The sequence below is a fragment of the Benincasa hispida genome, chromosome 9, assembly GCF_009727055.1.
Source record: "Benincasa hispida cultivar B227 chromosome 9, ASM972705v1, whole genome shotgun sequence".
Lineage (NCBI taxonomy): Eukaryota > Viridiplantae > Streptophyta > Magnoliopsida > Cucurbitales > Cucurbitaceae > Benincasa > Benincasa hispida.
In genome coordinates, this window is record NC_052357.1 from 75,945,095 (window position 1) to 75,960,211 (window position 15,117).

General features: G+C 35.8%; 1 protein-coding gene across 1 annotated transcript; it reads left to right on the plus strand.

Moving 5' to 3' along the window:
- The first annotated feature begins 4,490 nt into the window (after window positions 1-4,490).
- On the plus strand, window positions 4,491-5,264 carry LOC120084908. Its single transcript, XM_039040719.1, has one exon. The coding sequence runs from the start codon at window positions 4,491-4,493 to the stop codon at window positions 5,262-5,264; it is 774 nt and encodes a 257-aa protein (XP_038896647.1).
- The last annotated feature ends 9,853 nt before the right edge of the window (window positions 5,265-15,117 follow it).

A 15,117-nucleotide genomic window follows, 5' to 3' on the forward strand; every position in this document is an offset into this window, starting at 1 on the left:
TCTCAATAAGTGTTATTGATTGTATTGCATTTATTTTGTCTTATTAACCCTATAATCTAATAAACTAACATCTTGGGTTGTCTTATCAGTCTTTAACAATATGTAGAGACATATGGGAATCAATGTTCAAGATACAACCTAAAGGGTTTATAATATAGGGATAAGGTTAGGCACCTTATCTTGGTGACACTAAGAATGCGACTTACTTTGTATTTGATACAAACACAATGATATGCAATGAGTTTGCATAAGACCGAACCATGAAATAGTAACCACTAAGTGTAACCCTGTTGACTAGTTAGGTTTCTATTTCAAAGGATGACCTAGACAACTTAGTCTTAATCCTAAGTATATTATGAACTCTTGTTCATGAGGGACTATCTTCTGATTTGTATTGGTGAGAATGGTTGGTTTATCGACTCAATATTCCTACCATTTTGGGGACAAGACTGAGTTGGGAGCTGATAACATAATTATACAAGATGGATTTCACTTCTTCTCGACTTCAGGGTAAGTAGATGAGTCTTCCCTTAAGAGGTGTCTTCGGGACTTGAACAAAGGGCCCTACTCTTTCACTGGGCCGATAGAGGTTTCTATTTAATGGTTGGACTATAAACAAGTTGTTGATTAGAGGAGCACTGGTACTTAAGGATATAGAAGTAATCCATGGGTAAAATGGTAATTTGACCCAGCTGGTGTTATAAATACTCGTGAAGGACTAACTTGCTGTTATTGTTCTATATCCGTGGACACAGAAATATATATGCAGTGAGAAGAGTGTAGTTGTGGGTCTTTAGTGGAGTGTACCTACAGTAACCAACATTGAATGATCTGGTTAATGAGTTTAGCCAATGATACTCATATCGTTGAAACTTTTGATTTGTAGGTCCATTAGGTTCCCTTTTTAGCTCAAAAAGGGTATTGAGGTTATTGAGTCTTGAATAGAATTTAAAATGTTCAAATTCACTTGGGAAAATAGTATAATGTATGTTGATACATTATAATACAAAGTTTACTTTTTAATTAAACTTCATTATATAAATTTTGATATGATTCAAAATTAATTTATGAGAGAATTAAATATTTTAAGGAGTTCAAATTTATTTTAATTCGAATTGGATTCATATTAAAACTATAGGTTAAAAATTAATACGTATTAGATACACATTAAATCTATAGGTTATGAGAAAAATATAATTGAATATGATTCAAATGTAGGTTAGATTAAATATATGATATTTAATTAGGTAATTAATTAATTGGAGCATTAATTTATTTAATTTAATTAAAACCACAGGTTATGTGAAAGATGTTCATTTAAATATGATTTAAATGAATTCTTAATTAAATTGGATTTATTTAGTTTAATTATTAATTTAATTTTATTAATAATTATTAATTTAATTTTATAAATTAAATAAAACATAATAACTCCCTTACGTGGGAAGGGAGTTATCAAAACGTGGATCTCTACCCACGTTCTTCTCTCCCACCTATTAGACTTGCAAAAAGAAAAAAAGGAGAGGAAAGTTTTTGACAGAAAGGTTCTATGAAAAAGAAATAAAAAAAAAAAATCTCCTCTCTAATTCTCTTGCAACATCACAAAATTCTTTTTTTCCTTTTTCAAGATTGGTTCCCACAAACCTTCAACCTCAAGTTCTCAGAGAATATGAGGGACGCCATTTTGGTGGTGTTCATGATCAATTGGGGAATTGATTCTATCCTGAATCTTCAACGAAAGTGAGTAAAGAAAATTCTTCTCCCTGTATTCTTTTTTAAAAACATGTTTAACCTAGGGTTTATTTAGTAGGTTTATTATGTATAATTTTGCCAGTGTACTGGTATTTTGGTTTTCCAAATTAATTTCGAGATCTGGTTCTAAGTTATTCTTTCGCTATGTTAGGGATTTCAACCCTTCACTTGGCATTGACTTCCCTTCCAACCCTGCTTTTCCCATACATTTTTATTACATATTAAAGCTTCTACTTCCTTAAAGATTCTTATAATTAGCAAGTGCTCACTGCCTGTTTAGTTAATCGCATTATTTATAATTGCATGCTTTTTACTTTCTTTTTCTGTACTATAGTCATTTAGCCTTCGTCGTAGATGCATTACTTATAGTCATCTTTAGCTAAAAGTCTCTGAGTTCAACCTCGATTCACATCGTGAAACTTATAGCTTGTTATACTTGGCAAGTTATTAGAAAACTTGTGATAAGCACATACTTAGCTACAACTAGACACAGATAATTCAGCGTATAGTTATTGTAGCATAGTTTTACACGTAAGCAGGCATACAAATTTCAAACCAACAAGTTTTTGGTGCCGTTGCTGGGGATTTGACAACTAATTATTTGTTTTGTTTTGTATTTTTGCAGGCACCCTTTCAGTCTTAGGTGTATTGCCAGCTTGAGCGACCAAGCTGAAAACGATATATGAGTACGAGTACTGAACTTGAATTCAATATTGACCCTGAGATTGAGCAGACGTTTCATCGTAGAGCAAGACAAAACATAAATAGAAGAAGAAGGAATATGGCCAATAACCCAAACAATCAACCAACTGAAGGACAACAGAAGCTAATTCTGCTAGCTGCTGTGCACAACATTCCAATATTAAATGTTGGACAGCAGAGCCCAATTCTGCTAGCTGCTGAGCATAACATTCTAATGCGAAATTATGCAGCCCTGAATTTGTACGATTTTTCTCCACGAATGACGTGACCAACCATTTATGGGAATGTGAGATTTGAGATAAAGCTAGTAATGCTACAGAGGATCCAAACCACAAGGTAGTTTGGAGGGACGTGGGAGAAATTCCTCATGCCCACCTGACTAGTTTTGTGGAAATGTGCAACACTTTATCTGTTCTTGGCATGATGCTAGAAAGGATCTAGCTTTTTCTTTTTCCTAACACTCTTCGAGATGAGGCCAAACGATGGGCCCATTCCTTAGAACCTAATGAGATTGTGTCATGGGACTAGTTGGTTGAGAGATTTATGAAGAAGTTCTTTCCACCAACTATCAACGCAAAGAGATGGTGGGATATCGTTACTTTTGAATAAAGATATTCAAAGACTTTGAATGATGCTTGGGCTAGGTTTAGGCGTCTAGTTCGTAACTACCCACACATCAGCATCCCTGATCGTGTACTGATGGAGATCTTCTATAATGGGTTGAATAGAGCCTCACAATCAATGGACGACGCATCAGTGGCAGGCGGACTTATGGATAAGATATACACGGAGGCCAAGGGAATTTTGATCGGATATCTAGGAACACTGACGAATGGGTGGACGATGGATATGGGAACATAAATTATGATAAACAGAAAATGGAAGGTGTGCTGGTCGAGTCAGATACGATCAACTCATTAGTTGCCGAGATGGCGATAATCACCTCCCTCCTAAGGAAAATGGCCATTAATCAGAGTGCATTGAGCACAAATGTTGCTTAACTTAATACGATGAATCAGGTCGCGGCTATGAGTTGCATACAATACGGGGAGCCTCACTCCCTTGAAGCATGCCCATATTATCCTCAGGCTGTATTTTCAATTTATAACAACCCATTTAGCAAAACTTATAATCCCGGTTGGAAGAATCACCCCAAATTCTCTTGGGGAAGTGATCAGCAAGAGCATGAGCAACAAAGTGCACCTTCGCAGCAAGTGCATAGAGAAACCCTCTCGGATTCCATCAGCACCACCAGGGCCATCAACATACCTAAATTCGTTCCTATCATGCATTAAGTTCCAATGCGTCTTCTTCATTAGAATCACTTTTAGAAGAGTATTCCAAAAGAATGATGCGTTAATCCAATTCCAAGCATCCTCAATCCGAAATCTCGAAGTCTAGGTGGGGCAGATCACAAATGAACTAAAGAACAGACAACCAGGAACCCTGCCAAGTAACACTGAACCTCCTCGCACTAACAGTAAATAGCAGTGTCAAGCCGTGACACTGCACAGTAGAAGGACAATGACCAACTTGACATCAGAACTTGGGACCCTAGAAAAGGGACACTACCGACTCCAGATATACCAAAAATTGTAGTTCCTACACCCCCAATCAACTTTAACAATCCTGAATCTACTGACAATCTTCCTAGTAATACTTCTCAACACTCTTAACAAACTTCTAGCAACTTGAACCCTTCTGATAAAGAAGCCTCATCATCAACCATTCCAGAACCGTAGTCGCAAGACCCTAATGTGGCGTAAGATAAAAACAAAGCAAGTGATGTCTTGTATGCACCACCTCCATTCCCGAGTAGGTTGAAAAGGAAAGACTATAGTCATCAATTTAAGAGGTTCTTAGACGTCCTAAAGCAGCTTCACATCAACATATGTCTGGTAGAAGCTCTTGAATAAATGTTGAGTTACGTATTCCTGAAAGACATACTATCCAAAAAGTGAAGGTTAGGAGAATTTGAGACAGGCGTACTGACTCAAAAGTGTAGTGAATTGTAAAAAAAAACCATCCCTACTAAAATGAAAGATCCAGGAAGTTTTTCCTTGCCTTACTCTATCGACGGAATGGATGTCAGGCATGCGTTATGCGATTTAGGTGCAAGCATCAACTTGATGCCTCTATTAATCTTCAAGAAGCTGGGAATTGGTGAGGCCAAACCCACCACTATCACCCTACAACTAGCAGATAGATCCATAACATACCCTGAGGGGAAGATTGAAGATGTGTTCGTCAAGGTAGATGAGTTCATTTTCTTTACCGACTTCATCATTCTGAACTATGAGGCTGATATAGAGATTCCAATCATCCTTGGGCGCCCATTCTTATCAATTGGACGTGCATTGATAGATATGCAAAAAGGTGAGCTGACTATTCGAGTTGATGATCAACAGGTAAAGTTCAATGTGTTCAATGCATTGAAGTTTATAAATGAACTAGAAACCTGTCAGCACATTGAAGATTTGGGAGTAAGTTTTTGGGAAGCGATGAATGAAAAATTAAGAGAAGAAAAAGAAAAGGAATTGGCAATAGAAGAAGCTATCCACGTCGTAACCATGTCTAACCCGATCTTTGATTCATTGAATTTAGAAGAAAGAGAAGCAGCAAAAATCAAACCGTCATTAGAAGAGCCCCCTCTCATAGAGCTCAAAGCCTTACCTTCTCACCTTATGTATGTTTATTTAGGCGATAATGACATTTTGCCCATTATTATCTCCTCAGCATTAAGTGCAGACGATGAGGTAGCCCTATTGCAAGTTCTAAGGAATACACTAAGGCCATCAGATGGACTTTGACAAACATCCGAGGGATTAGTCCCTTGTATTGTATGCATAAAATCGAGCTGGAAGAAGGGAAAGATGGCTCTATTGAAAGGCAACATAGGCTCAATCCAGCTATGCACGAACTAGTAAAGAAAGAGATAATAAAGTGGCTCGACGCATAAGTCCTTTACCTTATCTCTGACAGTAGCTGAGTGAGCCCAGTACAGTGCGTGCCTAAAAAAGGTGGCCTGACAGTCGTCACAAATAGTAAGAATGAACTGGTCCCCACAAGAATTGTCATAGGCTGACGTATATGTATGGACTACCGCAAGCTTAATTAAACAGCTAAAAAGGATCATTTCCCTTTGCCATTCATTGATCAAATGCTGGATAGATTGACGGGAAATAAGTTCTTCTACTTTCTGGATAGGTACTGTGGGTACAACCAGATCGCTATAGCACTTGAGGATCAGGAGAAGACAACTTTCATTTATCCTTTCGACGCATGCCCTTTGGGCTCTGCAAATGTGCTAGAGACGTTCCAAAGATGCATGATGGCAACATTCTCAGAGTTCCCGGAACAATCAGTGGAGGTTTTTATGGATGACTTCTCAGTTTTTGGTAATTCATTCAACGTCTGCCTAAAAAATCTAGAAAATGTGCTAAAAAGATACGAAGAAACCAACCTTGTCCTTAATTGGGAAAAGTATTAGTTCATGGTTACCGAGGGCATAGTGTTGGGACATAAAGTTTTCAAGGCAGGACTGGAGGTTGATCAAGCGAAGATTGAAACGATTGCCCAGTTACTAGCACTAGTGAATGCTAAGACGTTAAGAAGCTTTTTGGGCCATGCAAGATTCTATAGAAGATTTATTAAAGGTTTCTCCCTAATTTCCCAACCCTTAAGTGCTCTCCTCGAAATGGATTGACCTTACAATTTTGACAATGCTTACAACACACTAAGGGATGCACTGATCTTTGTGCCCACCCTAGTAGTATCGGATTGGTCGCAACCCTTTAAGCTTATGTGCAACGCAAGCAACTATGCAGTAAGAGCAGTATTGGATTAGCACAAACAAAGAGTCCTACATCCCATCTTTTACGCCAACAAAACCCTCAACGATGCCCAAGAAAACTACACGACCATGGAAAAAGCAATGTTAGTCGTGGTATTCGCGATAGAAAAATTCAGACAATATCTGGTGGGTTCAAAGATGGTTATATACACTGATCACTCTGTGATCAGGTATTTGATGGTGAAGAAGGAAGTGAAGCCTAGATTGATTAGATGGGTGTTGTTGCTACAAGAGTTTGATTTAGAAATTAAGGATCAAAAGGAGACAGAGAACCAAGTTGCTTATCATTTGTCAGGGTTGGAAAATGAAGAGATTCAGAAGAATCAGATGAAGATAGAAGACTGCTTTCCAGATGAAAAGTTGATTAATCTAAGTGAAAAAGAATCTTACGTTGATGTTGTCAACTACTTGGTTTGTGCTCAGATGCCCGAGGAGTATAACTTTCAACAGAGGAAAAAGCTTGTACATGAAGCCAAATTTTATTGTTGGGATGAACCATTTATATAACGTTTAGGACCTGATCACATTTTAAGATGATGTTTTCAGGAATCAGAAGTTTAGTGCATCCTAAAAAAATGTCATGAGTCCCCATATGGCGGACACTTCGGGGGGCAGAGTGTAACACTCAGATCTTGACAAGAATTCTTGAGCTGCCGGGCAAATGCATACTCAGAGCCTAAAGGAGGTAAAATTTTGGTTAAGTATATAAACTATGCTATGAACTCATAGTATAGTAGAAAAATTATCTAAGTGTCCAAACTATGCTATAATAATAAGAGTTGGACTTATAACATAGGAGAGAATGGAGAATCTTGGATTAGTTCAACACATGGGGAAAAATTTGACTAAGTGTTGCACAACCTGTTGGATTAAGGAAGCATGCAACAGAAGAAAACATGATCATTAAGCATTCTAATTCATTAATTTTGGCTTCAAACTCAGCATGCTCATAAACTAAAAACAGAGTTTCAACACTAACCTTTGAAGTACCTCTTGAATCACGATTTTCAGCTGCAATTTCTTTATCCTTTGTTTGTAAACAACCACAAGGTCTTCCCTACTATTCTCTTGGTGCCTTAGATTGAGTTATGAGACTTAAAACAAGCTTGAATTAGGGAAATGGAGGAGAAAGGTTTTATGGCTTTCAGCAGAATGAAGACTTTCTTTAAACATATTTTTTTTAACAAAAATCTCTTCAAAACCATCATCAATTACCACTTCAAAACTGAAGTTTACATTGCATGACATTCAAGCAACAAACCTTCCGCATGAATTCCAGCTCAAGCTTGAGAATTTGAGCTGTAAAATAGTGGAACCATGAATGAGCTGCTAGGTTGAAGAAGTAGGAAATTCCCACTTTTCCAATTTTCTAATTTTTCAATTTTTATTTCAGTTTTGAAGCTTTTCCAAAATCAAAATTAAAAATTAACTTTTCAATTTTAATTCTTTAATTAAAATTGAGTTTTTATTAATTTTACAAAAATTAATTCAAAAATTAATTTTTCTAATAAAATAAATAAATAATAATCAATTAAACAATTTAATTAATTCTAATTAATTTAATATAAAATATCAAATTAATTAACCACCAATTCCACTATCATGAATCCTTATTCATGAATTTAATATTTAAATCATATTTAAATATTATCGATTCTCCAATTTTGTTTCATTCCAAAATGAAACGTGTAATTATATAACATACTATTACTAATTTCCTTAATTCTAGTTTGAATATTTCAAATCAACTTATCACGTTACTCTAAGGCTAATCTATTTGTGAGGTAGTAGAGGGACCTAATGGACCTACAGATCTTGGGCTCCAACGATCCAAGATTAATTGGTTACACTTTTTAAACCGAATTAATCCCCATTTGTTAACTACTGGGTCACTCCACTAAAGTCCGTAGTTGCACTCCCTTCATTATAGATATATTGTGTCCACTCGATATAACTATGATTAGTAAGTTAACCCTTCACAGGTTGTTCGTGTTGGGTTTTATGTCCTAAAACTTATGGTTTGTAAATAATAAAACTTATTCTAAAAATTCAATAAATTGTTATTGAATATATGTATTGCTTAATATAAATCCAATAAACCTAGAAGACCCTTGACTATTACATGAGTACTTAAACTTTATGTGGAGACATAAAAGGGGATCAGGTTCTAGTAAATAGACAAAATGATCTATAGTATATGAATAAGGTTGGGTGCCTTATTCAGGTAACACTATTGGATGTGGCCTACTTTGTAGTTGTTACAAAGGGTTGTAAAGTACTACAAACGAAGCGATCCTAATTCGTACATGTTATGACATGAGGAGTGGGGGCGTCCTATGCAAATGGGTTTGTACAAGATTGGAACACGAAATTAGTCACTCTTACTTTATAACGTTGTTTACTGTTTAAGACCGACTATTTCAAAGTGATGGCCTAGGTAACTTGACCTTGATCTTGAACTAACTATAAACTCCTGTTTATTCAGGATTATCCTTAGATTTTCATAGGTGAGGGTTGGCTCAACAGTGCCATCTCAATAAACTCTCATTTCAGGGGTAAGACTGAATAGATAGCTGGGGACATAGGGTGCAAGACGAAATTCACTCATACTCGCTTTTAGGGATAGTAGAGTGGTTGTTCCCTTAAGTGCTGACTCTGGGTCTTGAACAAGGGGCTCTACCCTTCATTTGCTCAAGAGGAACTCGATTTATTGATTGGATCACAAATCAATTATTCATTAGAGGATCAGTGGGACTTAAGGAACAAGAGATAATCTCAGGGGTAAAACAGACATTTGACCCAGCCATTATTACGAACAATCTGTGAATGTAAAATTAATAATATTTTCAATTTTAGAAATCAAATTGATTTTTGTAATCATTTTGGTAAAAATTGAAAAAGATAAAAAACACAAATGGAATTTTGGTTTTTTCCATTACATCTTCAACTTGCTCACACAAAACCTACCAACTTTGGCTTCAATAACTCCAAGCACGAGCTACATCTCATGCAGCCATCTTCTTTGCATGATAGTCTACAATATATCGAGAAGATTAGAATGGAATTGAGGGATGCAATCTATAGAATTTTTGCTGAAAAATTCGTGTTGAAGAAGGTGTTCTTCAAGTGGGTTATTGTAGTGAGCTCTTCTCCAAGTTCTCTTCATTCAAGCTTATTTTAAGTCCTACAAATCAATCTAAAGCTCCAAGAGGATAGTAGGGAAGATCTTGAGATAGTCTACAACAATATTTGGAGAAGTTTACAGTTGAAAATTGAGATTTGAAGAAGTTCTTCAAAGGTATAGCTTGAAACCTTCTTGTTTTAGTATGAGCATACTTTAGTTATTGCCAAAATTAATGAATTAGAGTGCTTATTGATCCCTGTTGCTTCCGCTGCTTGCTGATACATTCCAACAAGTGGTATCAATGCATCATATAAGCATTAAATTTGGTTTAATTTTGGTGTGGTGGGTGTTTTTCATGACATATATGAACATGATGCACTGATATGATTTTCTAGGTTTTGACATTTTATTTCTCTTTTATTTCTTGATTAAATTTGTAATTGGCTCTTGTTTGATGAACTTATATGTGTTCTCAAGAGTCTGTATTTTATTTGGAGTCATTAGAGTTGAAATTAAGATGTAATTGAAGAAACAAGTGGAGAAGTTCGAGTTGCAGATTCCAGTTTTACCAGCCTCTGCTCAAATATCGTCGTTGGCTACGGACGTTTAACGATGTGAAGAAAAGTTAGATGATCGGGTAGCTATAGGCGCTGGTCGTTGAAGTGTTGTGCGCTAGACGATCGTGGAGCTATGAGAGCTAAACTACGTGTAGAAGTGCTATACGATGGCATTACACAATCGTGTAGCTTTGTGTAGGCATTGAACGATGCGTTGAAGTGTTATACGATAGCATTACACAATCGTGTAGCTTTACGCGGGCACTGAACGATGCGTTGAAGTGTTATACAATAGCACTACACGATCGTGTAGCTTTATCCGACGCTAGACGATGGTGATACACGATAGTTGGAAGATGAAATGTGATGGTGCTAACGATCAGGCAGACACTAGACGATTGTGCTAGACAATAGTCGTCAATGCTACACGATGAACCTTAGCGAGATTTCGAGCATGGAGTGAGAGCAGCCGGTTCGATCGATTTTCTTGAGGCCCTGTCTAGTTCAGCCTCAAAAGTTTTTTGGCTGGTCCGGTTCAGGCTATTCAGGTTCGGTGAAAGCCATTTGGGTTCGGTTTATAGCGATTTGAGCGGTCCGAAAGCAGTTTTGAAGCTGTTTTGTAATAATTAGGCTTTTGTTTTCTTGTTTATGCTAAAATTAAAACCATATCAGTTTGTGTTTAATTATTTATGCATTTGATGTATGTTATAATTAAATAAATCGTGTATGAGCATACAGTTCCATGTAGATTTAAAATCCCACCATAGGATGCATGTTACATGCATTGAAAGTATGTTATAAAATGTGATAATATATAGTATCTATGTTAGGGTTTCTTGTATTTAATATAATTGTTATATTAAATATTAAATGCCTTTGATGTATGTTGTGGATGTTTAGCATGTCTAAAATTTTTTAAGCTGTTATAAAATTGGGTTAGACATTTAAAATCCACAACAAAGAATAGTTGCATGCTCACGTAGGTTAACCATTCATTTTAATAGTTAAAATAGATATTAAACTTGTAAAACTCGGGTTACAAACTCAACTGGTATATAATCCTATCTAAGGCTGGGTGTACTTAAGTTGACGGTCTACGAAACACCTCCTACCTGGGGATTATGGCCGAATTATTGAGTGTTGTTAACCAATTTTATGAGCATACATGAGCGATGTGAGGTAATAAAACCATTTATCACCTAGACATCGTAGGTTTAAATCCATTTATAAGTATTATACTTGGATAAACCACTTAGACTTAGGGTTGTTTTTATTAGCCGAAAAGAAACTAAGTATAAATTAACCCAATTAATAGAACACTTCAGTGGGAGTTTAATAACTTCTATATGAGAAAGTTATTAGAACACTTCAGTGGGAGATTAATAACATATATGATACGTTATTTTTAGTTCTCACGTCCCTAAGAGTTCACAATCTAGATTTAAGCGGTACTTCGTGTCACCCTGGGAGTGACCTCCATACGGAAAGTATTTTTTAGCGTTAATCTAGATTTCTGTGAATAAGGGGAAGTGGTTCAAAAATAAATCTATTATGTGATAATAGAATTCAACTGCCACATCTCCATATAGTTTATACTGTGAGATTTATATGATGTTTCATGTCACCCTAGAAGTGACCTCCATACGGAAAGTGTATGTATGAGTCAATAACAAGGTAAACAAAGGAAGTTGTTTATAGTAAGTGGGTGAAGGATATGTGTCAACATATGCTGTGGTCTCTTCTGTTAGCTTGGACCGTGAGATTCCTATGTTATGCCTGTTGGTTAGCTTTAAGCGGCCCTTTGCTAGTCGTTTAACGACGACTATCCCCATGGAGGGTTGTAACATAGGATTCAGAACAACTCAAACTTAGGAATGGGTAGGATTTCTTAAGTCCATTCCCAACCTTGACTCTCCATTTCGGTAGCATAATTGGGACCGACCTCTGATGTCTGAAAACGGAGGGTTACACTTATAGAATTATTAAAGTGTTAGTAATTCTGACCAAAAGCGGTAGCTAAATGACTATTGAAATATGAGTTATTCTGGAGATAGTATTTAGTCAAGAATGTCTTGCTGTAGTATCGTTGCAAAAATAATTTTGGGTATATTATTACTTTGCTAAAACTTGATTGGATTTAAAAGCAATTCACTTATAGAATTTGTTTATAATTTTAAAATGATGAGTTCACTAGTACAATTGTTGGTGTCTAATAAATTGATTGGGGATAATTATGCAACATGAAAATGAAATTTGAATACTATACTGGTGATAAATAATTTACGGTTCGTCTTAACAGAAGATTGTCCTCCCGTTTCGAGCTCTAACACAAACCAAACTGTTCGGGATGCGTATAATAGATGGATCAGGGCAAATGATAAAGCCCGTGCATGTATCCTCTCCAGCATATCTGATGTTTTGGCAAAGAAATATGAGGATATAGGTACTGCCAAAGAGATTATGGAATCTCTATGAGGGATGTTCGAGCAACTGTCCTTCTCCCCAAGGCATGATGCTATAAAATACATTTACAACTGCCACATGAAAGAGGGGGCCTCTGTTCATGAACATGTCCTGAACATGATGGTCCACTTTAATGTGGCAGAAATAAACGACGTTGTTGTTGACAAGAGAAGTAAAGTCAATTTTATTCTAGAATCTCTTTTGAAGAGTTTTTTGTAGTTCTGCACGAATGCACTCATGAATAAAATTGAATACAGTCTGACTACTTTGCTGAATGAGCTACAAGCTTTCCAGACTATGTTGAGAACTAAAGATTTGGAATCAGAAGTAAACGTTACTACCATTGAGAAGAGAGGAATGTCCTCTAAGCCTAATGTTGCTTCCTCTTTACAGAGTAAGAGTATTCCTGTTAAGAAGAACAAAGGGAAAGGGAAGAAGAAACCTGCTAGAAAGAAAGGCAAGAACAACACTGCAGATAAAGGAAAGTGTTTCCATTGCAACGAAGAAGTGCACTAGAAGAGAAACTGCCCTCAGTACCTTGCTGAGAAGAGAGTAGAGAAAGCAAAACAGGCAAACTAGTTCCTGAGGACTGCTTGCTCAGCTTAACCAGTGGAAGCTGTTATTGTCTGATGATAATCTTACCAGCTTTTTTTATCTAGTAAAGAACAAAATGTATATATTTTTGTTGTAAATGAAATGTTCATTTTCAAAAATTATGTTTATTCTATCTCATAGAAACCTCTGTTAAAAATCAAATAAGTTAAAAGCCATTTGAAAATATTCAGATATTTAAAATGGCTAGAAATCAATAAGATCAAAGTATGGTGAGTTTAAAGATTTCTAAATCTTAACAAGAGTTGTTAAGACAAGTCAGATGTGTCTTACTCAAAGAGTTGAGAGTACCTCAATATAGTGGGAGGAATGTATGACTTCCTGGTCATTATTGAGATTAAGATGCATTCCTCATATAGTTTAATAAGAAGTCTATTGTACACTAAAAGTTTACAATGATTCTCTCGGCTAAAGTGTTTGAGAATCACCTAGAAAGACCAGGAATACCAGGTAAATAACCTAGGGCAAGTGGGAGAAATATTGAGTATGTGATACCGAATGGTAAGCCATGGGTATGCAATGCCCTAGTTTATTGTATTTCTCTATGAAACTTAGAAACTCAGTCTTATCTATTCGTACATAATAAGTTACTACTAGAGTTTTAGTCCAATTGAGAGTTTGTTGGGTTTTATGTCCTAAAACTTGTGGTTTGTAAACAATAAAACTTATTATGAAAATTCAATAAGTTGTTATTGAATATATGTATTTCTTTTTTGAAATCCAATAAACCTAAAAGACCCTTGACTATTACATGAGTACTTGAACTTTATATGGAGACATAAAAGTGGATCAGGTTCGAGTAAATAGTCAAAATGATCTATAGTATATGAATAAGGTTGGGTGCCTTATTCTGATAACATTATTAGATGCAGCCTACTCTGTTGTTGTTACAAAGAGTTGTAAAGTGCTACAAACAAAGTGATCTTAATTCGTACATGTTATGACATGAGGAGTGGGGGCGTCTTGTGTAAATGGGTTTGTACAAGATCGGACCACGAAATCAATCACTCTTACTTTATAACGTTGTTTACTGTTTAAGACTGACTATTTCAAAGCGATGGCCTAGGTAACTTGACCTTAATCCTAAGCTAACTATGAACTCCTGTTTATTTGGGATTATCCTTAAATTTTCATAGGTGAGGGTGGCTCAACAACGTCGGCTCAATAAACTCCCATTTCAGGGGTAAGACCGAATAGATAGCTGGGGACATAGGGTGCAAGATGGAATTTGCTCCTACCCGCTTTTAGGGATAGTAGAGAGATTGTTCCCTTAAGTGTTGACTTTGAGTCTTGAACAAGGATTCCCACCCTCTCATTGGCCCGAGAGGGACTTGGTTTGTTGATTAGCTCACAAATCAATTGTTCATTAAAGGATTAGTGGGACTTAAGGAACAAGAAGTAATCTCGGGGGTAAAACAGACATTTGACCCAGCCGTTATTACGAACAACCTGTGAAGGGTTAACTTACTAATCATAGTTATATCGAGCGGACATAATATATCTACAGTGAGAGAAGTTCAACTATGAGCTTTAGTGGAGTGACCCATTAGTTAACGAAGGGGGGTTAATTCGGTGTAATGAGTTTAACCAATTAATCTCGGATCGTTGGAGCCTATGATCTGTAGGTCCGCGAGGTCCCTCTACTAGCTCATAAATGGATTAGCTTTAGAGTAGCATGATAAGTTAATTTGAAACGTTCAAATTAGAATTAAAGGAATTAGTAATTATATGAGATATAATTATACGTTTAATTTTGAGAATTAAACGGAATAGGAGAATCAATATTTAAATATGATTTAAATATATGATTTTAAATATATGAAGGGATTTGTGTAAATTAATTTCATAATTTGATATTAAATTAATTAGAGATTATTTAAATTATTTAAATAATTATTTATAATTTTATTGTAAGAAATTAATTTATGAAATTGAAGTTTGTAAAATTAATATATTTTTCGAATCTTTAGAAATCAAATTGATTTTTGAAGGATCATTTTGGTAAAAATTGAAAAGAAGAATAAAAACACAACATGGAATTTTGGTTTTTTTTC

Coding starts and splice junctions, on each gene's coding strand:
- LOC120084908 (XM_039040719.1), top strand. CDS start 4,491: ATGAAAGATCCAGGAAGTTTTTCCTTGCCTTACTCTATCGACGGAATG.